General features: G+C 38.2%; 1 protein-coding gene across 2 annotated transcripts in view; it reads left to right on the top strand.

Annotated features, from left to right (window-relative positions):
- Positions 1-27,074, top strand: part of GLIS3 (GLIS family zinc finger 3) — a 499,582-nt gene that overhangs the window by 378,662 nt on the left and 93,846 nt on the right. Inside the window, exons 5-7 of one of the 2 annotated variants that reach the window (XM_069576474.1) lie at positions 157-318; positions 3,880-4,005; positions 4,321-4,431. In XM_069576474.1, coding sequence (XP_069432575.1) covers positions 157-318; positions 3,880-4,005; positions 4,321-4,431 — 399 coding nt within the window. The remainder of the gene's footprint in view (positions 1-156; positions 319-3,879; positions 4,006-4,320; positions 4,432-27,074) is intronic. The other variant, XM_069576475.1, reaches the window with a different exon arrangement.

Below are 27,074 nucleotides of genomic sequence, written 5' to 3'. Positions count from 1 at the left end.
TGGATATTTTTACAAGTAATACTGTTACTATTTGGATTTCATTTTTTTTTTTGTTATAGGCTAAGAACAAACTAAGGACATTTATTTTTCCTGTCCCCCACAACCCCAAACATTCAAGGTCCTTCTCAGCAACCAAAAATTATTTTCTTTTTGCAGTTTGAAGGTTGCAAGAAGGCCTTTTCGAGGCTCGAAAATCTCAAGATTCATTTGCGGAGCCACACAGGCGAGAAGCCGTATTTGTGCCAGCATCCGGGCTGTCAGAAGGCATTCAGTAACTCCAGTGACCGCGCCAAGCACCAGAGGACACATCTGGACACTGTAAGAATGGCAGGAGCTTTCCAACTTCCAGCCTCAAGTCCCGGTGTGAGGAAGTGCCCGTTTGATAGTGGGATGGTGAAGGTGTTTGCTTTATGACCTGCAGGTTATAGGGACAATGCCAAGGGCAGCAGTGAAACCTGGTAAAGAGCCAGAAGGGGCCCTGTTTGGTTCTTTCTTTTCCTTTTTCTATATAACAGGTTATCCTAAATATTACAGCTGCTGGGACAAAAGGGTTCATATATAAAGCAGAAGCACTTTAGGGGCTGTTATATATAACAGATTTTAGTACAGAGAATGACTGCTAGAGATTGGACCTAAAATAAATATTCAGATATCAAGATATACTAAGATAGATAAGATACTCTATTGCTAGAAACAGGAAGCAATTTTTTTTTCCTATTTTAGTTCTTTTTGTCTTGACATAAGAACGTTGAGACTGGCCTGCTTTTTGAAAGTGAATCTGGCCTTTTGCTTTAGAAACCACCTGGTATTTTCACCTTCAAGTGATCTAAAAAGAATCAGCAAATCTATCCCAAGGGTCCCATTTCATCACTCTTCCTCTGTGTTAACAGCCACATATCCACTGACATACAACCTATGAGAACAATTTATTTTCATTATTATGCTTTAATTCTCTTAGTGCTGAAAGATTGTGTTCACTTGCTAATGCCCTTTCCATGACTCTGTCTGTTGTTTTCTCAATTATGTTGATTGTCCTCCTTTGCATTTCTCAGGTTTTGATGCCATTTTTTCACTTGAGGCTAGGTGGACTATATGTAATTTTAGTTCACTTAACACAGCCATCAGGGTAAATGTATTATACACATCACAGATCTCTTATCCCACATTCTTGCAAGTAATGTATTCATGACAGTACTTTTTCAGTGTTAACATTCTGATGTCTATTATTAAACTACTTCAGAATTTGAATTTTGAAAAGATACTGTTATTTCTATACACCTTCTCATACATATTTAAGATTCTTCTGATGTTATAGCTGACATATTTATTAAATTTTATATTAGTCGCTATTAGTCGTATTGATAGCAGTCATTTTAGCTATATGTCACATAACCTTTCTAAACAGAATTATATCCTAATATACATAATGTGATGGTTTGCCTAGTAAACATCTGAAATATAATTAGAGTAATGTGACTATAAGATGGACCCTTTCTGTTCTAGCTGAATCAAATTCAATGAATTTAGGACCAACAGAATGGAATATTAAATGAATAAATTTGGTGAATAGCAGTATTTTTTAAAAGTAGAAATAGGAAAGAGAATGAATTATGTTTAAATGCCCTATTTTGTATGTCTAAAATGGTCTTGGTAGAATCTCATAAATTTTACAATTTGTCATTAAACTTTATCATGGAAGAATGAACATTCATGAGACAAGATTGTCTTGAGAAATTGCTTCTACTCTAGCTAGTTATCTGGAGTTTGAAAGAACTATTGTGAGGCTAAGTGTTATGGTTCTACAATACCCTTCTTTGCTTGGAGCTAATTTTAGCTAATCAAACCAAGAGCATTTTCTAAAGTCATTTTGAATTTAAAAAATCCCTTTGGAAAACTTTTGAGAAAAGCTACCTAAGATAATTTCATGATTCAGTTCAGTGCAGTAGCTTTTAAAACTTAACTGTTTTTTTTTTTTTTTTTAGTATTTCTCCATTAAATCTTTTAAAACCATCATTTTTTTCTTTGAAATCCAAACTACCTTCTTGTTGCTTGAAGAATTTATTATTAAAATTTAGGTCCACATTCCCTTTCATTAAGTACTCTTTATGCTAATAACTCCTTATATTAATACTATCAGAATTTTAGATAAAGTATCTTTCTTCAATTAAATGGATTCTTTACTTCTAGGAAAATGATTTGCCCATAAAGATGACTGAGTCCATAATTCTAACCCTGGAAAGTGTTACTAAATCATTTCTCTATTAGCATCTTAATGTCTAAACAAGGGGAATAATTTTATAGTATAAATGGAAAATAATGAAGAATATAGTTTGATGAAGTGTAACATGCCATTTAAAGCTTAGGTAATCTGAGTTAAAATGACCGGTACACTTGTACCACTTAGACCAATCCTTGGCATTGCTGTTTTGGCACACTGATCCCAGGTGGCTGATAACAAGGGTGAGAGTGAAAGCTAGCTGGGAGGAATGGTCAGTATTCAAGCCTTTTTCAAGAGTATCTCAAAATCAAATCCAAAATGACATTAACCATTTCTTATCTTTCCAACCCAAGTAATGGTGACTATTGTAATAATAATGGCATCAGTTTGTATAATGCATTAATATTCCCCCCAATTTTTATGTACAGCATCTCCAATGCAAAACATGAACTTATGTGGTCATAACATGACTGCCAATAAAGATGTTGGCTTATTTTCCCCCAGGCAGGAAAGGGAAGACTAGGGGAAAAAAACTGTGTGAACCCAGGAAAGATTCCCAGGTTAAAGAAAACCTTTGTTTACCAAATGGAAACATCTTGGCAGATGACTTCAGCCCATAATTGGCTCATCATTTTGCAGAAACTGTGACTTATTGAGAGGCTGGTTCATCCATTGTTCATTGTTAGATCCCTGATATGTGATACAATGTCTAGCGCATTATGGAAGCAAAAGAGCTGCTGAGTGATTCATTCATTCAATCAGTCAGTCAATGAACAAACACATCAGATAATCAAACTTAGAATTCAGATTAAGATTGTCAAACTAAATTTTATATTCATGACTTTATCTTGTTCTTGGAATAAAAATTAGCAACAATAGCAATAAGAAAGTGAAACACATATATGGTTTTTAGAACGCAAATAATAGAATTCACACAAATGTTGGCCTACAAAATGACCAGCAAGTGCATGAAAACAGGAACAAGATATAAATCGTAAGGAAAACAACCTGAATTTTGGGGGGAGTGGGGTTGGTCGATAGAATAGCATGTTTCTAAAGTGAGAACTCTATTGTAGAGACAGTTTCAGTTCTCTTCCTCACATTTCACCTCATGTAGGCACAAATTTAATATCTCACCAGATGAGATACTAAGTAGATGAGTGACAGCTAATACATGTTATAAACGCAGTTAATCTTGTAGGGGTTTTTTTTTTCACTTCTTAAGAAAGTTTTTATTTATTCTACAGTATAAAAGTCACATTCTCAAACCTTTGGTTTGAATTTAGTTGTTACAGTAGGAATAGTTGCTAAAATTTGAATCAATGTGTAATGCTCTCATTCAGTCATTCCTAATTATCATGTACCAATCACCAGGGTCATAAAAATAAAAAAGATTCTAGACTTTGTCTTGGGCTCCATACCTTACATCTCTCAGGTGCATGGGCGAATTGGAATAGCCAGAACTTGTTTTCTTTCTCGTCGTGCTCAGCTAAGGACTTATTCACCTAATCTAGGCTTAACAGCAGGACTCCTCTGCAACTAATAATATTAATGTTTCTTTGGCTGATTTTTCATGTGTCTGTTGTTTGAAACCTGCTGTCTTCTACTTACTTTCCACTAATTTTCCCTTTTAATTCTCTCCCTCTCTCTTTCTGAATCAGGTTTCTTCTGAAACATTACCAGTCTTTTCTGGACTTTTCTACAGCTTCTTTATACCTGAACTCTTAAAGAATATGTGTTTCCTAATTTCTGACAGTACCAGAGATTGTTTTCAGGGGAACATAATTGTAAGTATGACTGGAGATACTAATAATTTTCATATTGAAAAATGCCACAGGAGGTTTCGTGGCAAGAGGGCATTCTGTAGCAGTCTTTTAAAAATCTTCAAAGATAAGCCATCTCTTTGTTTCTTGAAAGTTTATTCTTCTCTTTGCTTTGATGCAAACTTACTGGGCTTTCTAATTAAAATGCATGAGTATCACATAGCAATTCACATCAATCAGTTGGCAACAGTTCATACTCTGAAGTCAGTAGTCTTTGAGTAAATCTTCCTCAGTTACCTTTATGATTTAACCACAGCTCTTTCTTTCTTTCTCATTTAGAAACCTTATGCTTGTCAAATTCCGGGATGCACCAAACGCTACACAGACCCAAGTTCCTTAAGAAAGCATGTGAAGGCACATTCTTCCAAAGATCAGCAAGCAAGGAAAAAGGTAATTTTAAATGAAATTTTATCCAGCCAGGAAAAGCACATTTAAATTCCTCTTGCAGCACTGGGAGCTTCTATGGGACATTGGTAGTCCTAATGCTTCTCAAAGTGTAACATATTTTTGACTCTGAGTAGAGAAGTCTTTCATGAAGTAGTAGCAAGGCTGTGATTTTCATAATTGATGTAATCAGATGTGAATTTCTAGGGAGGATTTGTATAATAGAAGTTGATGAAATTAGTGAAAGTCACCAAAACTGGAAAGTAACAAAATAAAGTCCAAATTGTTAAAGAAAATTGAATTGGGAAAACAACACAACAAATACTCTTTCTGGTGATAAGTGCTTAATAAATATCAATACAAAACATAAAATATCAATTGGCTAAAATTATTAGCTCTGACGAAGACGGTAGGATGAGTATATAGACAGCATTGTTCCCTTTAAGCTTAGGAAAAACACGTTTCTATATAGGTACTATATATGAAAGTCTGAGAAAAAAATTGAACCTAAAATCACTTTTGACATCACTGAGGGCTTAGTGCATCTCTCAGAGTTCTTAGAAGCTGTAGTATCTCTCAGATTTGGAAGAAATGTTAAAGATCAACCTGCCAACCCACTTGACTTATCCTCCTGACTTCATAAGCAGCAAGTGGTTGACAATACTGTTCTTTAACATCTTGAGAAACAAAGAACTTACTACCTTTCAAGGCATTTTCTTTTTCTTTTTTTTTAATTTCTATTTATATAATGTTCCAAAACAGGCAAAATTTTGAAAGTGTTTTAGAAATTCTGATACAAGGAAAACAGTAGAAAAGTTCAAGGAAGTCATGAACAACATTTAGTATAGTACTGGAGGCAGGGAGGCAGAGGAGTACAGCGAAGGGAGCATGCCACAGGAGGCTCATGAGGTGGCATATTGCATTTGTTAATTGCATGGTTTGAATTGTAAATATACGTTCAGTTCAGTTCAGTCGCTCAGTTGTGTCCAACTCCTTGCGACCCCATGAATCACAGCACGCCAGGCCTCCCTGTCCATCACCAACTCCCGGAGTTCACTCAGACTCACGTCCATCGAGTCAGTGATGCCATCCAGCCGTCACATCCTCTGTCGTCCCCTTCTCCTCCTGCCCCCAATCCCTCCCAGCATCAGGGTCTTTTCCAATGAGTCAACTCTTCTCATGAAGTGGCCAAAGTACTGGAGTTTCAGCTTTAGCATCATTCCTTCCAAAGAATACCAGACTTTGTAAATTTTTGGAACAAAAAGTATGTTCTGATTATGGCAGAAAATATGTTGACCTGACCTTGTTTTTTCACTTGTGTTTAGATGGGTACTTAATTCATTTAAGAGTCCTTCATAACAAATTTAAGGGAAGTTTAAGACTAAACTTATTTCAAGTGACTGAACAGTGTTGTTCAGTTGCTAATTCGTGTCCTACTCTTTGTGATCCCATTAGCACACCAGGCTTCCCTGTCCTTCACTGTCTCCTGGAGTTTGCTCAGACTCATTTGCTCAGACTCATTGAGTCAGTGATACCTATGATCTCCTATGGTTTTATTAAACTCTATGCTATGGTTTTCACGTCACCATGGCATCAAGCTAACCAGAATCTTTCATTCTTTTATGATTTATAGGGATTTAGTTCTTTTATTTGGGGATATGCTCTGTAACCTTTTTGTTACTTGAGCTTTTTCTTCCTTGGGAGGTAAAGGCCAGTTGAGGGCTCATATATGGAAATAATTTGGCCTCTCCACTGTGAGTTAGAAAAATGTCCAGTTAGAAAAATTTGATAAAAGTTCTTTTGTAAAATAGATATTCTTAATGGCATACAAGCCCACTGTTATAAGTCAGTTGTTAAAATTATTTATTTTTCCTCTGTAAATATAGTTGAAAGTGAAAGTGTTAGTCACTCAGTCATGTCTGACTCTTTATGAACCCATGGACTGTAGCCCGCCAGGCTCTCTGTCCATGGAATTCTCCAGGCAAGATACTAGAATACATAGCCATTCCCTTCTCCAGGGGATCTGCCATACCCAGGGATCTAACCATTGTCTTCTGCACTGCAGGCAGAGTCTTTACTGTCTGAACCACTAGAAAAGCCCACATAAGTAAAGTTAAATCTCTTTCATTGGAATCCCAGTCAACTGATAATAGATGATCATTATCAACATGTCATAATAGATGGTCATTCAACATGGATTGGAATATGTTCCTATATTTTAAAACAGCAAAGGAACTAAGTGAATTAATGATAAGAATAAAGTTGTAAGAAGGATGTTTAATATTCTTAAAATAACACACCATGTTTATAATGACATACTGTTAATTGCTTAGGAGGACCACTGTCTAATGGTTTTTGTCATTATCCATGTGTATCTTATAAACTTGAAATAATTAGTTGTGTTTCTTAAACAAAAAATCCTCTTGCTGAGTTTCTTCCCCCTAAATCTGACCATTCTCTACCTCCAAGTTGTCCCAAATGTATGAGGTTTTACTGTATCAGCAAATTTGTTATAAGATTCAAGAGCACCTTCATAGAGAATAACAATTGTCATGGACATGACAGAATATATGTCTCACACGTAGACAAATAAGCAGTAATATGATATTCAACCCAAGAGAGTAACCTAGGTTGACAGTAGGTATGAAAACATAATGCAATATTTTTAGAAGTTGTTAATAGCTTATATTGCTCAAACACAGAGTATTTCAGCTTCTTTATAAGGGAAGAGTAGTTTTGATTCTGCGAAAGATGTTTGAAGCACTAATTTAAAGAAGATAATCAGATCTTAAGACTATAAATTTGTAAACAGTTTTTAAGAACCTTTAATAGACAATCTGGATAAAAGGATATACTTTCAAGGGGCAGAATTACAATCTAACGTCAAATATTACAATATTCTCTTAATTTTGTCTTATGTAAAATGAGGTATTATCACTCCAGTGATTCAGCTTTTGTTGTTCACTCTTTCCTGCAAGTGACTGAATTGGATTTGGCCAACTTTATTTGCTTAGTCCTTAGTGACAAGTTTACTGTGTTTACTTTCCAAATTTTAACCTGGCCTTTTAATCTGAAGATTTAAAAAATCCTGTGTGGATCTTTGAAGGACTAATTCATGGAAATTAAAATGATGAAAGTTGCTCTATCCAATAAAAAGAGGTAATGTCACTCCCAGGAAAAGCAGTGCTAATAAACCTGAAATCCGTCAATCCACAGTTTCAAACCTTGCACCGGTGTATTGGTGTGTAGTATTTACATGTAGACTGTTACTAGACCTCGGAGAGATTCTAATTACTAACGCACATCAGGGCTTGGTATTTGGAGTATTTCCTGGCAGCAATGATTTAAAAAAGTAAGAAACAATAACCCTTTTAAAGCAGAATTAAGATTATTTACGACTTTAATTAAAAATTGAAAACTGGCATTATTTCAAAAAGCCTTTACAAAAATGTGAATTCATCAAAAATAACCATAAAAATTCCAAGGTGATAAAGGCACAGTGGAGTAATGGTCCCAGCCCTAGGGAATTGTTTTGTTGAAAAGAATAAAACTCTTTTCTGTCACACCCTGTTAGTCATGGACTCCTTTAATATACCCTGCCTGCCTGCCTGCCTCTAATCCTCTTTTCAACCTCCCCCTGGACACTAAATGACATTATTTTGGTCTTAACATGGCTGGCTTTATGAAGCCTTTCTCTGAAATCATGGCCAGTGACAAGCCACCCTCACCCGTAAGACAAATGTTTATTAGGAGGGGTAGAGATCTCGCTAGTGATGCCCTGGTCATGGGCATGGGGCCCTTTCCCACACCTGTTAGATCCTACTGAAAACCAAGAACCTGAAAACTCAGCTAAATATTATTCAAGCTGTGAAAACAAAGGAAAAAGAAAAAAAACCTCTTCTGCAAAAGAATTGAGATGATTTGGCTCATTGCATGCAGAGTAACTTTTCTCTTTGTCTGATGTGTGCACACCCACACATCCCATCAGCTGATGTACAGACTTTTTCCATAGAATGTGCTTTGCAGATCTTGAGTCCATTAAATAGAGGGCTACACAGATAAATGAGTAGCAAAATACTCAAGTCACCAGCTATGGTCTCCAGTGAGAATAGAATTCAGTCTACAGAGCAGAAGGCAGAATCTGTCCTTCAATTTTGTCTGATAATGAGTGGGGAAGTAAGAAAAGACTAAGACAATAAGCCACTTGAAATTCTCCTCAAGGCTGTGAGCTTTGTTAGAAATTTTCAGTTTCACCTTGCAAGTGCCATAAGCAGGGAGGTTTCCTTCAACTCTGGCCTGCTATCCAAATGGACTTTTAAAAAGTGAATGGAAAGAATACTTGGCCAAAAGTTAGAGATGACGTGAATCCTTTGTCCATTTCACACTTCCACAAAGATTCCAAACTTTGGGTGTGATTTATTAAATGTTTGTGAAACATTCACCTTTGACTCACTGTAGTTAACTTTCACTTTTGTGATCTCAACACTGGCTGTTTTAAACCAAGCAAGTGTAGCATTTGAAGTGTATGTGAATGCAACATGTATATGTATTTTCTACTTGGAGAACAGCTCTATATAGCTTTCTGGCTGAAATAGAATTGCTTATTTAATGCAACTCTCTTCATGTAGAACTGGTAATACTCTGGAATCTGCTCAGAGCCACCAGCACCCCATATATACTCACAACGATAAACAATTTCATTAAATACAACATAGGCTCACCTTGTTTTGTGCAGTTGTTGAAATCTTCAAAAAGCTATGTGGAAAAAATACATTTTCCCCTAAATGAAAGCATGTATAGAAGAGTTAGTGGGACTTAACTTTTTCTATCAGTTATTTTGTGTCATCATCTACATGGCATATGGAATATACAGATGAAGTACACAGTCAGAGGTCCTCCTAGATTGTGACAGTCTTTTTTTCCTTCATCCTTTCCCCTCCTTCCTTCCATTTTTTCCTGCTCAGGAATAAATTAAGAATCACTCTAACTCTCAATGGAATGTCAGTCATAGACACATATTATAGACATAACAGTTCAAGATGAACTGGTAGCTTCTCTTCTTCCACTCACATTTAGCAAATCATATTGGAATTTGAGTAAAACTGATGTTATTACAGCAATGACATTAAAATGGCACTGGTGTGTGTGTGTGTGTGTGTGTGTGTGTGTTTGAGTCACTTATTAACTTTTCTACTTAACAGTTGTTGCTGACAGATTACTTACATTACACCTCCAAATGATGGTGAGACATATTACCTGCCTGAATGTCCTGATGTCTCAGTTGAGGGTAACAGATTTCAAGAAAGGCACTAGGTATGCTTTTGTAAAATAAACAATTTCAGTTCAAAATAGTGATGCTAACTAATAACTAAATGTAAATGAAAAAAAAAAGCCAAGTTAACCCCCAGTTGATAATACTGATTTGGAGTTGAAACCAGTTGCCTGGAGACTTCTTTTTAAAGCAGATCCAATATGAAACCAGCTGTGCTTTTGAGAACATTTTAATGCTACATGATGATTGGAGCCAATGAAAAGGAATTGAAAATTCACATTTGGTGATGGAAAGTGGAAGGGTAGAGATGGTTGTCCATGAGAGTAAATAGATAGTTAGAAAAATATTCTGTTCCTTTCTGGAGAGATCAGAGAAACTGTCTTTGGCCTTGTGAATACAGAAAAATAAATACTCGCATCTCTGAGCCTAGCTCAAGTGTCTTTTTTAGCCCTTAAAGCAGTGTTTCCCAAAGTGTTTTCTCTAGAACACAATCTACAGAATCTTATCAGGTAATTCTTTTAGAAAGTTGTTTTGTTATCATATAAACTTGGGAATGTTGAGTTGAATAATATTCAATGGATTCCCTCTTGTAAGAATTCTCAGAGCTTTAGATACACCAATATTCCAGATGGAAAAAAACATTAATTTGATTGATTTAATTCAGTATTACTTGGCCAACAAAACAATCTTCTTTTTCTTCTAGAACATCTTATCAAACTACTCTTCTGTAAATTATTTGAGAAATACATTCTCAAGTAATTTATTCCATTCAACAAATATTTATTAAGCACCTACTGTGTGTTAAGCATTGGATTAGGCCCATGAATGCAAGTGTGCATAAGACAGACATATTCTTTGTCCTCATAGAGCCAAACTATCTTGATGAAATCCAGCAATAATAAAAAAGATTAACAAAAAATAATATAAACATAGGCAAGGAAGCAGTGAGGAAGTTGACATGGAGGTAAAAGAGGGGGAACTGTTGAGGTGAGATGGTCAGAAACACTCAAATGACCACTTTAGAAATGAGAAAACTATTGCCTGCAAAAAAATTTAAAACTCTGCTTAAGTTGAAATTTTGTACCTTTCTGTTTGAGCTTCTTTTAAAAGATTCTACTGCTGAGAGCATAGCAGTAGATGTCAGAATCATCTTACTTTGTTGTAGTTAAACTTTTTGGCAGCCTTTCCTCAGTTGGCATGAGAGGAATTGGATGCTAGACAACGAAAAGCATTACTTGTATCTCCCACCTGAAAAAATGACTCATAGGCAGCATTTCAGGCCACAGGGTTGCAAAGAGTTGGACGTGACTGAAGCAGCTGGGCATGCATGCACATGCACGAGCAGTCAGCATAAGTAGCAAGTGAGACCCTGCATCAGCTCTGGAATTTAAAAACAAGTGAGAACTAAACTTGCCCTCTTAAAGATTACGTTCCAGCGAGAATGCAAGGAGACATGTGCTCTGTGCAGTAGGAGAAATGCTGTGATTAAAGTCACACAGAGCGTGTTTCTGGAACAGTGTGTCTGGGAGTTCCTTTGTGACTGATAGACACTCTTAAAGTGAAGTTTTAGTCTCTCTTATTTGAAAGAAATGGGGAGATCTATAGAGTTCTACATTGTTCTTGATTTTATCACAATTCTTTGTCATGTGTGGCACAGTAGTTTTAGTTCTATTCCCCTTGAAAAGTCTTAATTAGAAAAAAAAAATTAGGAGTATGTGGCAGAGCTCTGGCCAACTATGTAAAGAATGAGGGCCTTAAGACAGGTGCTTTAGTGAGCAGTTCAGGCTGTACAGTGCCTAGCACAGCCACCTTATAGAGATGGTTCCTAGATAATTGCTTTTTTTTGATTGATTGACAGAAACCTTCCAAGCTTCTCCTTTCCTTTCTCTTATTAGATTCTGAGGATTCTTGATCAAAATGATTTTGTAATAAAAGCATTTATTTCAGACTTTCTGCTGCTTAAACATTATGTCTTACGATATCATGACAGCTCATCAGGCCCTCCTCGGTTTTGTTCTTTGTCTCCACTTCTGAAGAACTGGTCCCTCGTGCAATTACAGCTTCCCCTGCTAGTTCTCTCTTGTCTTTCCTCTTCAGATTCGGTTGAATTTTGTCTTTGCTACCCATGAGTAATATTTTTCTATTTGTTTGTATCATGAGCTCTAAAGATTCACTTTCAGGTGACTTTACACAGGGGCTTGGATAAGCCTAACGTGAAAACTTTTCATGTAGATACTGGGAAGATGGCTGGGTCTCAAGAGTAGTTTCTGGATTGGATGTCAGAAGGTATGGGCTTCTTCTTTGCAGTACTATGAATTGCTCCTTGACTTTGCTTAAGTTACAGTCCCCCTGTTTTTCCATTTCCCCATCTTCATAGCTATCTTGAACAGCAAACATAGGGCCTCAAAGGTGAGAGGGTAACCATCTTGGTAGAAAGTGTTACACCTACCTGCAATCCAGGGTGGTCTATTGTGAACAACAACAGGACAGTAATGTCCTTGGAAATATTTTTCTTTGTAAGAACTGAATATTCTTGTAGATGAAGACCTCTTTCAGTGATGACTAATAGCTAGTTTCTGTAGGTCATATGGATGCTTGGATGGTGGTACAAAAATGATCCAGAAGAAGGAAAGGAAGTTGAGACCTAAACCAGAGGGAATTAAAATTAAACTTGAATCTGCAATACTTGGTTCTATTCAGAGATTAACCTGGGGTCCATGGACCGTAGGGGAATACATGGATGAGTGGGTTCTAGAAAGTCCATGAAATCTCAGAAATTATGTACAATGTATTTTTCTAAGGAGAAACCCCATAGATTTCACTGACTCTCCAAAATTAAGACTTCTTGATGATAAAAGAGAGAGAACCCCTCCCACCACCACCGCCATACACACACACGAAGGAACACAGCAGACACTCTGGGAGGTGTGTTATATGTCTGTTACCTTGGTTGCAGTTATGATATCACGGGTGTTTGCATAGGTCCAAACTCATCAAGTCGTACATATTACATATGTGCAGTTCCTTGTATATCAATTATACCTCAATAAAGCTGTTATTAAAAAAAAAAAAGACTCTCTGAGCCAAAAGAAATGTAAGATACCTAGTGACTTTTTCACCTGGCTTTAATTGTAATAAACCCCCACAACTTTGCCCACCTAAGAAGGATCTATGCTTCTTATGTTCTGGAGGATTGACTCCTACTTACCCTACATTTACTGTGTGTCGATATTTTGATAAGTGCTTGTGAATGCAAAAATGGTAAGATAGGCTCCTTTCCCTTGAGGCAATCAGAGATGTTAAAGGTGGATTTTGACAGATGGTGGGCTGATTGTATAGCTGGTGAATTCAAGTGTGGGGAGTAGGGTGCAATAGATTAATGGAGGAGTCTAAAGCAGTTGTACCAGATAGGATGGTGTGTGGTTTTACAAGATTATAGAGACCTGGACAAGGATAGTGGCAGTTGAGAGAAAAATGAGTTGACAGGAAGTGGTGATGGATTGGATGCCAGAGATGAAGGGTAGAGTCAGGAGGGTACCAAGGTTTCTACTTCCAGGACTGGAGGAGCAGCCCACAGGTGAAATTTCTTCTTTCTCAGGGAAACCTCAGTTCTGCTTTTAAGGCCTTTTCAGCTGATTGGATTAAAAATTGATTAGAAATGTTAATCACTTCTAACAATTTACCTAGATCAGTGTTTTGTTGCATAACTGGGGAGGGAAAGGCTAGCCAAACAGACATGTAAAACTGACCATCACACCCACAAAATAAAATACATTATGTTAAAATTTAACTGAGGCTACTTTATTTGAAGGTGATATTAGTGACAAAAACAGAGCCTGGTAAAACTCAAAATATAATTTATTTTAGTGCAAATTAATTATTCACTAGGAAAACATAAGGAAATTAATTATCAGATATACTAATCTTACTCCCTTTTACTATACCAGTGATGATTCAAAGCAAATTAGTTCATGCAATTAATTTATAGATAGCATGCTGAAAGAGTAGAGGAGGATTATACTTTAAGCAAATAATCAGATGCTTTTTTAAACATGTGTTCTGTGTTATGGGCTTCCCTAGGAGACCAGAGTTCAATCCCTAGGTTGGAAAGATCCCCTAGAGAAGGAAGTGGCAACCCACTCCAGTATTCTTGCCTGGGAAATCCCATGGACAGAGGAGCCTGGCAGGCTACAGTTCATGGGTTTGAAGAGTCAGACATGACTTAGCAGCTTAAACAGCAACAATTCTGTGTTATATATCAGAGAACTTACAAAATCATACAAGTTTATCGTATGTTAACTTTTAATTCAATCATTTTTGTCATAAGTTTATATCATATAATGTTTGTTAATACAGTGTGTTTTTATCATATTAAATGAAATAATGACAGTAAAATGCTTACCACGGTGTCTGGCATGTTATACATGGCCACTAAGGGTTAACTAGTACTACTATAATTACATCATGTTGTCTACTAAGGGTTGCTAAGAGAGAAGACAAGTTATTGTTGAAATTTTAGTAAGTTGTTTTTCTCCGCTTGAGACTTCTCCATTAATTTATTTTACCCTCAAAGGGATTTTAGCTGTTTAAAAACAAAGGAAACTGAGATCATAACACAATTGTGAATTGTTTATATATCTATTTTGCTTTTTCTTCATACTAGAAACACATTTGTGGTCTTATTTGTGTGTTTTAAAATCTTTACTAGACAAACTTACTGGAGAGAGTCCATGTCTTTTGGTTGAAAATCCCTACCACTTGTCAGTTTTCCTGTGGATAGTGTTATGTGAATGGGAAATGGGTAAATATAGATTTCATACAGGAGAGTTTTCCTGTTATATCCACTTTAGACCTTGTTGTTGTTGTTTTGAATTTGCCTCTGTTAAACTCTTCTCACTGGTGGAATCTGGGTAATAACAGCCATCCTGTGGGTATGTGGTCGCTACTAGTGAGGAAACACATGCCCAGTGCTTGCTGAGGTCCTGTATGAGACAGAGCTCCATCCTTGGAGGAGGTAGCTGCGGCCACAGGGATGGGAGTTAGAAATGCTATTACAATAGAGAAAAATACCTTGTCATCATCCTTTTCTGCTGGGGAAACTGGCTTTTATTAGTGGTGTGTGGGTGTGTGCTAAGTCACTTTGGTCATGTCTGACTCTGCGACCATAAGGACTATAGCCTGCAAGGTTCCTCTGTCCATGGGATTCTCCAGGCAAGAGTACTGGAGTGGATTGCCATGCCCTCCCCCAGGGGATCTTCCCCACCCAGGGATTGAACCCACATCTCTTATATCTCCTGCATTGGCAGGCAGGTTCTTTACCACTAGCACCACCTGGGAAGCCCCTTTATTAGTGGTGCACAGAGGCAAAAGTCAGACGATAGCAAGAATTTTCTAAGAGGAGAAGAGACTTTTCCTGCCTCAGCTGGTTTATTTGAATTTGTACTTGAAAAGTTAGGGGAACTTGACGAAGGATCTTTGAGCCTTCTGCAGGGCACCACTTGAGTTGCTCATCAAGCAGAATCCAATCTCGGTGATTCAGTTGTTTTAATAATGATGTGATAACAGTGATAATCTTATTTTGCCTACATTTAATACTTTAACATTTCAGAGCTATATTGTATACATTATCTTATTTTATTCTTCTGGCTGTTAGAGTCAAGATGACTTCAAGATGGCTCTTTTTTTAAACCTCTGCTCTCTGTAGTGTGTTTCTGAGAAATGAGAAAGTTTAGAAGTGGAAAGGGAGCTCAGTATGATGCCAAAGGTGGTATGCTGTTTTCCTACAAGACCTACAGAATGTACTCCAGAATTAGCTAGTACTGCCTGATGCAAAGCCTTCCATTAAGTCTTGACATACTGTTCGCAACCTTGGCGTTCCACAGAGCATTTTGGAAAAAGATTATTGTGCTACTCGGCAATCCAGACCTCTCTTTATAGACTTTATAGAGTGTCATGTGACATCTTAAATGCTCACTGTTTCTGTTGTTTGTTGAGTCCTAACTCTTCAGTTAACTGTCAGGGCTCTTCTTTTCACTGGAATAGAAAGATGTTTTTCCTCTTTCTGGGGATGGGTGCTTTGCTGTGCTGCCACTGCACAGGGTCAGCTGTGGGCACAGCTGTAGTCCATTGGAATTGTGAGTCCTTAGATGGAACCTCATCCTCCCTGGAGTCCAGTATGGGGAATCACATTCAAAAAGTCCCAAAAGATGTTCATAAAGTCCCTTCATGACATCTTCAGCTTTCTGATTTTTAAGACAATCTTTTTGTTGTTGTTGTTATTTAGTAAGTCTAGTCCAAACATTCTTTATATAATTAAGTAAAAAATCTGCCTTGGTGGAACACCCACACAGAAGCTCTAGTTCTCTCTGCCAAGGATGCATCTTTGTTTCCATTAATGACCTTACTGATGTATGTAGAATTTCTGCATTAAAATTCCTGTTATCCTACAACTTTTACTTATTACCCATCTTCTGGATTTTTAGTGTATGGATTGCATGACTTTCTGTTCTCTTCATTTCATTAATGTCACAGAAACCAGTTTCAGGGAGAGTCACAGGAGACGGCAGTGTCATTTCCTGGTTATTGCGGCAGCATTGAACTGAAGAGGTTGACAGGGAGCAGATGTTTAAAGATAAACTGTGGTCAGATTTCTGATGTAGAAAGATAGTTATGGTGGGAATATGGGGCATGAAGTAGGGACCTAGGATGAAAGGAGATAAGACAGTTAGGTTGGATTATTGTTGTTAATCAATTTTGTTTAGATACCATGGCTCACGGAGTTATGACCATATCCAGCAGGGCTATCATCAGTTCAGGGTTTCTCAGTCTTCTCCAAAATGCTATCATTATCTCAGGTTCCAAAAGGCTATCATGAGAGACTTTGTTAAATAAGTTGTTGAATTGTAGGCTCATTATAGGTGTGGCTTTCACCTAATGGTATCTAAAAAGGAAATAGGAATTCTCTAGTTGTTCTCAATAACCCCATCCTAGACCCCATTGACTTTCTTTCTTTTGAAAGAAACTAACCTTATCTTATTTCTAGAATCTTTCCAAGCATAAAGTTTAAGCATTCTGGTTATCAGTTGTATTTCCCGACTGAAATTTGAGGTATAGATTTCTGTTTCTACATTTTTCTGGGTCTTGTCTCTCGGTACTTTCTCAGAACATACTTTTATAATCAGGCTTACAAGTGTTTTTGGTAGCAGAGTTAGTGTGACATTAGAATTCTGAATCCTCTGAATGGCTAGTGGCCTCTCTTGCGGTCTTCTCTCCTATACTAGACCTTGCTCTCCTCTCTCACTCTACTTCTGGCAATCATGTTTCTCATAATTTTCATTTGGTTCTCCCAGATATAGGAAATATAGTACCTAGGTAGTAGCAGAATTGTGATATAGTTGATCACAGTGGCTTAACATTGCTATATATCTTTCTGTATATTATTTTTCTATCTTATATAAACATGGGGCTCCTTTTACTCAGTAGTAAAAATCACTAACATGAGGAGCTTTTATCTCTCAACGTGAGGCAAGAACATCACTGGTCTCTGAAAAAGGAGGCTCAAAACGGAAAACATAAGTAAAGAGGTGACAGAACGTGTCAGGCAAGAAGCTGTGATTCACAGCAGTGCTTTGGACTAGGCTAGCACACAAGCCCCAGCTGTAGGTAATATTTAATCAGTATGGCTTTTGAATAGAATTGGTAGTAAAGGGACAACATCAATGTTTTCTCATTTGTACATAAGCAGATGCAGAAGTCAGGTTTCATTTCTTTGTACTCAAATTAGCAATCAAGGATGATCCATTCCCCTGCTCTTTTAAAAAAAATCTTGTATCTTCATATGGAAAAATGTCAAAAACGAGTTCCCCAATTTTCAAGTCATACTCAGACACATTAAGGTACCCTCAACCTTGGCATAAATGAACAGAGGAACCTCATGTTCATAATGATTTCCCCACCTCCCATCTCTATCCCAGTTATGAGCCCCCTCCCTCCCCAGAATATTAAGCTTGAAATTAATCAGAGATTTCAACACAGCAAAATACTCATGAACTCAACACCACTTATATCTCTTCAACAATCAGTGATGGCAAAAAGAAGTGAATTTGCATTGAAAACATCTAGTAATAATACAATGGGTGCAGTTACCCGTTTTTATTCTTTTCCCTTATAAAATAAAAGCTTAAGGGAAGTGGGAAGAAGAACAATAAGAACCATTTGATACTCATGTAGCATAGTTTGCTGGCCATTTTCACACCGTTTTACCTCTCTAATCTTCACAATTATACAAGATCAGTGTTAGAATTATTATTGTAATCCCATTTTAGAGATGAAAGACATAAGCCTCAGAGAAGCTAAATGTCTTTACAAAGCACTCTCAGTAAGTAGAAGTTACTCCAGCTAAGTTGTTCTGACTCCACGTCTGGTGCGCCTTTGACTCTGCCATTCTTACTGTGGGCTGTCTTGAGTTTCCAACACGGGAAATTTTGTAACTTGTCGACAAGTTCTTAGCATGAGGATCATTCTGAGAAGCTCTGTAGTAGCCTTCTCTTAGAAGATGGTAGCTGGGCCCCTAACTGAACCCCTGGGGCCCCCATGCTTTGGAGTGCCTTCCTTAAAATTTCCAAACCCTTTTTTGGTGACTGGGCCAGCAGTACCGTCCAGATGGGGAACCCTGAACCCAGACTGGCACCCATAATGTTGCCAGCCCTCACTTCTCTCCTTCAAGGCATTCTCTCACCCTCTACCATATATATGGGGTCAACTAGGTACCCTAATGAGCTTTTGGACAGATGCCTTTAGGCTCTTCCTGAGGCCTTGTAGGCTAGACCAGATTCCAAGAGGGCAGATCATTCGTGCTGGCTAACGTGACATTTCTTTCGCTGAATTACCTGAGATTGGCTCTCAGTGTGATGCTACATACTGATCTGGGGTGATTCAAATGGATTATATTGACAGGAACCCGGCAAAAATATTTTTCCCAGTGTTCTATACATCCTGGGGATGGTCTAATAATTGGCAGGAACGGTAAAGCATCGGAGATTTTACCCTAGGTACAGGGTAATAAATTAGCCTGCTACAGTTTCATAGAGGCTGGCAGAAGACACACACTTCCTGGTCAGAGACGAAGGTGAGGTTACTACTCACAGCAGTAGCAGTAGCCAGAGTGTCATCTTTTTCTTACGCAAGTTTCTTAAGTCCGAGTTCCCACAAGGTGACATGAAGAAAACTCAGTGGATTGTGTTACACAAGGGAAGTTCTGAGCTTCAGTTCAGTCGCTCAGTCATGTCTGACTCTTTGCGACCCCATGAATCGCAGCACGCCAGGCCTCCCTGTCCATCACCAACTCCCGGAGTTCACTCAGATTCACATCCATCGAGTCAGTGATGCCATCCAGCCATCTCATCCTCTGTCGTCCCCTTCTTCTCCTGCCCCCAATCCCTCCCAGCGTCAGAGTCTTTTCCAATGAGTCAACTCTTCCCATGAGGTGGCCAAAGTACTGGAGTTTCAGCTTTAGCATCATTCCTTCCAAAGAAATCCCAGGGTTGATCTCCTTCAGAATGGACTGGTTGGATCTCCTTGCAGTCCAAGGGACTCTCAAGAGACTTCTCCAGCACCACGGTTCAAAAGCATCAAATCTTCGGCGCTCAGCCTTCTTCACAGTCCAACTCTAACATCCATACATGACCCCTGGAAAAACCATAGCCTTGACTAGATGGACCTTAGTTGGCAAAGTAATGTTTCTGCTTTTGAATATGCTATAGGGAACCCAAATCTTTTCTGCCATTCAAAAGTAGAGTGTTCCTGTGAAACCTTTCATAAACAGAAATGGTATAAAGCAGAGAAGCAATTACACATCTTGCTAACAGATGCTCAAAATAAATGGAGATAAAGAATAGATGTTCATGGATGGAGATCAATGCTATGGAGGCTTGATGGTGAGATTCTGAGTAGTGTAGTTCCCGGGGAGGGAGGTTGGTGGTGCCTCTCTCGCTGCTTCAAATGTGCACTGCCTCCATAAAACCTCACCACAAAACAAATGCTGAACTCTATTTTTTCTTTTCACTTTGGTGAAAGTGAAAAAAAACTTCTTTTTTAACCCCACAAAAGTGAAAATCCTCCTTAAATTCCTTTTGCTTAGTGAAAGACAGGTACTATGTAGGTCTTTTATAAAAGCTAAGTGTCGTAAAGCAAACTTTTTCAAAAAGTGGGGGGGTCTTTGTAATGCATGCAAGTATGCCTGCTGTTTGCTAAGAAGGAAGATACTATCCCAGTCAGTTTTCCAAACCTGTTTGATCTAGAAACATCCTTAAAAAAGATAGTCTAAAAAGGCAATCAGTGCCTATCTTGCCACAACGTGGAGAAACTTGAGATGCCTGTAGAGAATTGCCTCTCAACAGTAGGTTCCTATTGCTCCCTCTTGATTCAAATGTGCAAAAACAGCCAAATAGTAACCCCAGCCTATCCTGGGATGACCCTAAATCTTCAGAATTGTCCCAGAAGAAATGATTTCCAAAAGAAAAGCCTGAAGCCAGGAAAGAAGGAACATGATTATATACCTTGTGGATCTGTATATAACTTGCCATTTCCATTCATGTTTGTTTCAGATTCTACGGTGCTGCCTATGGGTAGCACCAATTATCTCATGTTTTGATGTAGGAGTTGCTCACCTATTCCTGGAATTATCTATATCACTAGTCTGTTACACTGCTTTGAATCTCCACTATTACAGTCATTCTTTCCAGGTACTGTCTCCAGAAGATTCCTGTATAATTTTGTTCTATTATATGGCAAAGGCAATCCTACAGTCCCTTCACTACCACTAATATATCAGTATGGCTTCAAGTACAAGTTTTCAAGTAGCTTGTCTATCTTCTGTGAGTATTATGAGAGGAAGGTGGTTTGAATGGGATTATGGAATCAGAAGAAGTGAGAAATGATGGATATACTTGGATCTGGGGGAGGTACTTTCAGTAGGCTCTCAGGGGGATAAAGGAATAGTTTGAAACCACTGGAGGCAGAGAAAAACTGCGCATTGGGGAGCACTGGGAAAAATGGCTGGGTGATGTTTTAGGAGGCACTCCACACTTTCTCCTGGAGCCTATTCTGCTATTGGACTTTAAGAATAGATCTTAAAATGGATTTTTTACTATTCCAACTCCTTAGTTTTCCTTGGCTTTTAAAAAGAATGTAGGCAGTACATTCTAAAATGAATGTCAGGGGAGCGTTTTTAAAGGATCAACGCAAACGCAGTTGTGTTTGCTCACTTGTCTATCAACGTCACCCTTCTGTTTCGACACCCAGCTCGGCATCAGCTGTGTGCACTGTACGTGCAAGACATCTTCAGCCCTGACGGCGCTTGCTCCTTGTGGCTATCACCTCTTTGGCCATCCTGCTGTGTAAATGCTGCCGTCAATGACTTGGATGCAAAGAAGTGATATTTACATTGATATGGTTAAGTTAACTTTGTGGTGGTGAAAGCCTCAGTTTTTCATTTCCTGGCTGGTATTTGCAGTGTGGAATTGCAACACTGCATTTACGTGCATTTTTGCTTTAAAATGTTCTGTGGTGTTGCAACATTTGAGAAATTCCCAGAGAGCCTTAATCTTCCTACAAACACTGGTTTGTAAGATGAGGGCCAAGTCACTATCTCAAAGTAATATCCTGTGCCCCTGCTGCATAATTCTGGTTTTCATTTGTGTATCTTTAGACTGTCCCTATGCTGTCTCTTAGTTCATTTCACTCTGGAGGATGCCAATAAAAGAATGAAGAAAAAAGATTTTTTTTAATATTCTAGTTTCTTTTTTTAAGAGCAGTTGAAGTTAAAGCTACATTCCCTATTGTTTTCCATGAAATTGCATTTAAAATATTTTATGAATGCAAAGACATGCATTCAAGACTAAGGACCAGTGAAGAGTAGCCATGGCAACCAGGAAGCCATTCAGGAGGTTAAAAAAAAATGCAGTAAAGAGTAAGTGTTTTAATCCTTAACTTTAATCCCTTTACTTCCTGTTCTCAAAATGAAATATAAATCAGGCACCATGGAGCGCCGCAATTTTTCTCTGAAAAGGATGTTGGCAAAAGAGGATTAGTAATGGACAGATGTATTTAAAGAATTTAATCACACAATTTGTTGTAAAACTTTTGAGACCGCAAGTGACCAGTTCCTTTGAGTGGTGTCAGTGAGAATCTACAAAACATACTTTGAAACTGATTAGAGAGTTGGCACAGGGGGACACCCCTGTTTGCTATTATTGTTACATCATTTCAGCCTGTGGTAATGACATGAGAAACCAAGGAATTTGCTTGGTTCCCCCAGTGGGTTGGTAGAAGACTGGTGGGGGGACTGTCTTATTGGTAGAATAGAGATATTCTTTTGATCTTCAAAATACTAGGGAAAAATTAAGTCGCCTGTATTTCGCATACTACCTTTCCTTGAAGTTTGATTACTGTGGGAGCTTCACAAAGATGTGTGCTTCCCATTGTCAACAGACTCTTGGGTTTCTGCTAAAAAGCACAGACTTTGCTTTCTGTGGACAATAAAACAGAATTCTCAGAAGGATAAGTTAGTATTTCTTAGTGTCTATTTTTTGTTTGTAAGATTTGCATTTACATGGAGCCCTGCTGATTTCTTAATTTCTATTTAAAAATAAAATATCTATATTTCCCCCCTTAAAGTCAGACCTAAAATATGCCCTCTACACTGGCTTTAAATGTTGATTGACTCTACAACACATCTGTTTTCCCTTGTTCTACTTTGAAGGATTATGGGGATAAAAGGGCATATGTCTTTTGATGGCACTTTTCCTTCCCTTAGTATCTGTGCTGTGTGTGTGTGTATAGACATATATATATATATATGTATGTATATACATATTTCTAATGGGCTAAAAATTACCAGTGCACAGGGCTCTTTACAGAGATCTGAAGTAGCTACAACTTGTAGTAGCTCCTTGCATTGTCAGAATGTGAAATTACTTCCAATAATATCTTCCTGAGGAGGTGCTAAAAATAATGACAGGCGAGCAGTATGAGGGCTAGAGCATTTGAGAGTGGAGTTAGACACAGCAGACCGTTGGGCCTGGAGTTCCTTGTAGACACTGAGAACGAAAGCATACATTCTAAGTCTTGTAGATGGCAGAACATCTGGGGAAGAAAAATTGCATCGTGTTCTCCAGCTAAGGGGACAACATGCAATACTGACAACACCTGTTTCTGCTTCCTCAATTTGACCTAGTCTCATTTCTCCCCATACTGTTAGAACCAGCAAGGTTAGCGTAGTCTTGAACAGAGTTTCTGAGATGTAATGTACACACATGCTGTGCTGGCAGCCATCATTATCCTTCCATGCTGTCTTTGGATTTTTGACTTTCTAGTCTGGGTTTCTAGGGTGTGGTAAGCTTTTTGGAGAGGGGATTGGAGCTCACTGCAGCGGGTAGATAAGAAGAAAGACCAAGTAATGCTAGTGTCCAAAGGAGGAATAAGTAGCTTCTATGGTTTTTCCTGTGGTCATGTATGGATGCGAGAGTTGGACTGTGAAGAAGGCTGAGCGCCGAAGAATTGATGCTTTTAAACTGTGGTGTTGGAGAAGACTCTTGAGAGTCCCTTGGACTGCAAGGAGATCCAACCAGTCCATTCTGAAGGAGATCAGCCCTGGGATTTCTTTGGAAGGAATGATGCTAAAGCTGAAACTTCAGTACTTTGGCCACCTCATGGGAAGGGTTGACTCATTGGAAAAGACTCTGATGCTGGGAGGGATTGGGGGCAGGAGGAGAAGGGGACGACAGAGGATGAGATGGCTGGATGGCATCATGGACTCGATGGACGTGAGTCTGAGTGAACTCCGGGAGTGGGTGATGGACTGAGAGGCCTGGCGTGCTGTGATTCATGGGGTCACAAAGAGTCGGACACGACTGTGTGACTGAACTGAACTGAAACATGAAAATAACTTTGGTAGAAGCTGCAAAGACCATAGGAAGTCTCTAGAGGAGTCCAGTCTCTGGCTTTACTCTAAAGAACTTATCTGAACCAGGCCTCCTTTTCCGTGACCAAAGAGAAGAGTTTCATCTCACTGGCGTGTTAGAAGTTCATGAGATTCATGCATCATTCTAAGATACACAGTCCTCAGGTGAGAGCGGGAGAATTACCTTCAGTAAAATTCTTCCATGCCTTGACAAAAATAATACCATGGGCAAGCTCTTACTTTGGTTGGCATTACCTCAGGGGTGAAGAGATCCTGGCACTGCTAAAAGCTGAATGTGGAGCGGTGACCAGGGAGACCAGGGCCACAGCTGGTCACTTACTCAACCAGGGTCCAGAAGATGGAGGGTCTTGTCTGTGTATGTTGTCAAAAAGGAGGCGAGAATGTGTCGTTTCAGGTCCGATCAACTTGAAATTTCCGTGTTCTTCTTCTCAACCTTATGCTGGACCTTGAATCTTTAACAGAGGGTAGAAAGTTGGATTTGTTCCCAGCCCTTCCAGGTGAATCAGAGACAGGAAGTACAAAGTAATGCATGAACATTTCCTATCGGAACGATTGCTCATTTACACTTTCCAATAAGCAATATATAAATGTGAATACTGTTATCTAGTGAAATCCAGTGTGAACAGGGAGAGCAGTATAAGAAATTAAACTTTCCAGTATCTTAAAAAAAAAAAAAAAAAACTTCTGTTGAGATTTCACTTGTCTAGTTCTTGTTTTATTCTCAGTTGATAATTTCGGCATGCTACCTCACTCTTTTTCTTTCCCCCCCTTTGCATTGCTATGAAGACATGATTTAATCTGTCTTTAGAGGCTGCCCTAAAGAATTAATAAATCCTTAGCAGCTATTGATTTGTTATTCATTCCTTTATTTGCTCACACATTTCCCCGAACACTTAGAGTACCTTTCATGTGAAAAGAAACACTGTTTTAGCTTACATGATTAGACAGACATGGTTTCTGTTTACAAGGAGACTTTTTACCTTCTGTGACACACACACATATATAATGTATAAATAAGTATTACAGAATGTAGAAAACCGCAGTACTATCAGAGTGATACAGAGAAATTGCTGTTGCAGTGTCTAAAAAGGAAGAAATTATTTTGGAATGAAGAGGTGCGAGACGACTTCGAGGAAGCAGTGACATTGAATTGGACCTCGAAGAATATGCAGGATATAGTGTAGATATGCAGAGTCTGAAGAAAAGGGGCCTCCGGATGAGGGAAGCCTGTGGCCAGCAGGACGGCATGAGACATGAATGCGAATGAATACCAGGTAGAGAGGAGGCTGTGCTGGCTCTGTGTGACCCAGGCAAGGAGCGCGAAAGCACACTGCTAGGGGAGAGGCCCCTGTGAAAGCCTGTGAGTTTGGGCCATGAACAGTGCTTGGGGGAGAGTCTCTAGAGGGCTTTGAAGCAGGCTGCTGTTGTCAGCAGTGTCCTTGGGGGAAATTAAACTGACTGCTGTGTAGAGGATGGATGGGAGAAGAGAAAGCAAGTGCTCTCCTTTGAAATGACAGCCTTCAACTTTCAGAAGTAGGCATCTAAAAATTGTCCAAACACTGATCTACGTGAAAATCAGCCTTAAATCTTTTTCAGACAATCTGTTTTAATTAAATGAAAGGAAGGAAAAATAACTTCTGCAGTTAGTCTCTCCCCACACTTACTAAACTGTAGCATATGAAGAGCTGTAGTCAGAAATCAATTCAAAGGAAGACAATAAGAAGCTGGTAAGATGGACGGGGGACGTAATTACTAGATAGCTGGCTGCTTTAATTAAAGCTTGAGAATACTTGAATAGAAAGAAAATGCCACACTTGACTGCATGGGATGGAATGTGTGTGGTCACATTAGGGCAATGAGCTGGTATCAGGAGGAATTTATGAAGCCATGATAGAAGCAAACCTTTCGTCTTCCTTTGAGTCTTTATAGCCTTATAACCCGGCCTCAAAGGGTAAAGGAGGATGTCTTTCCTGGTTGTGTGAAATTCCATGTTAATATTTCTGGATTTGTCTAAAAAAGAATCTACCCTTCAATTTAAGCTTCTGCTTTTTAGATGTTCCTCCAAATGCAGTTTGAATCTACCTTGACTATGTTCACTTGTGTATCATTTTCCAGCGAGGAAAAAAAGCAGGATTCTTGGTGTCAGTTTTAGAATAATATTGACTTAGGAGGAAAATGATGTTTTTACAAATGTAAACAATGCAGAAAATCCAACCTGCATGCCTTTCTGATTTCAACATACTTTTAACTTTAATTCCCCAGCTCTATTTAGGATAGCTAGATAGTTGTACAGATTTTGGTAAATAGAACATCTATATAAGTATTAAAATCCTGCAGAGTATTCTGAAAATGTTTTGTTGTTGGTTTTCATTTCTGATATAATTGGATTTGAAAAAGTCCAACTAGAAAATTGAATAAAAGCTAGCTACAGTCTTCTGAGATAGAATAATTTGAGTGATATTCATTCTGCAAAAACTGTGCTAATGTCTTCATTAAGGCACTGTTTGGCCCCAGACTCAGTTTATGTGGCTAAGCAATAACAAGTATCAGTCTTAACAATTATAATAGTTTTTCTTCTTGAGCAAAAATAATAATAATAACATTGTACTATGCTAGTCACTTTCTGTTGATCACCTTTTGTAATCCTATAATAACCCCATATTGTTGGTGTTATCACCACCATGCTACAGAGGATAGTTCAGAAGCCTTTCAAGGTTAAATATCTTGCCAAAGGCAATGTGTTAGTGGGTAGCAGAGATGAAGTTTGAACTTTTATCTACATGAACCCAAAGTCTCCATTCTTTTTCCTTTGTCGTATTACTGTACTATTGTATGATAATAATAAAGAGAAAAATATCTAAAGATGGATGGGAGAAAAAAGAAAATAAAGGTACATGTAATAGAGTGCTATAAATGTTTCCACACTGAATATTAATGGGAAAAAAATAAGAATAGAAATAGTAGGTAGCATGTGTTCAACATTGACTATATACCATTATTGGTGAAATAGCTTCTTATCTCATGTTATCTGTTATCCCCAACAACAGCCTTATAAATTACCCACATTGTACAGAGAAAACTGAGCTAAAGCGATTTGTTTAACTACTTAATAGTTGTCTAACATTTCATAAGTAAGGGTACAGAAGCTCAAATCCAGGTAATTTTGGGTCCAGAGCCCATACTCTTATTTTTCATGACCATATCATAAACTATTATTTAAGTGACTGTTAATGGCTTAAAGAGCTGTTAATGTCTTTTAATGTCAATAGAGTATGGGCTGTTTTCCAGAGATAACTCTCTCTTGGATGGAAATTTAGAACCATCATTTAACATAATCTTTGATGCCAGAGAATATTTTCATTAAGTTTGTAAATGGTCCTGAAATGGGCAATGTGG

This window comes from Ovis canadensis, chromosome 2, assembly GCF_042477335.2.
Source record: "Ovis canadensis isolate MfBH-ARS-UI-01 breed Bighorn chromosome 2, ARS-UI_OviCan_v2, whole genome shotgun sequence".
Classification (NCBI taxonomy): domain Eukaryota; kingdom Metazoa; phylum Chordata; class Mammalia; order Artiodactyla; family Bovidae; genus Ovis; species Ovis canadensis.
Note: the sequence above shows the minus strand (reverse complement) of the source record. Positions and strands in the feature narration are given on the sequence as shown.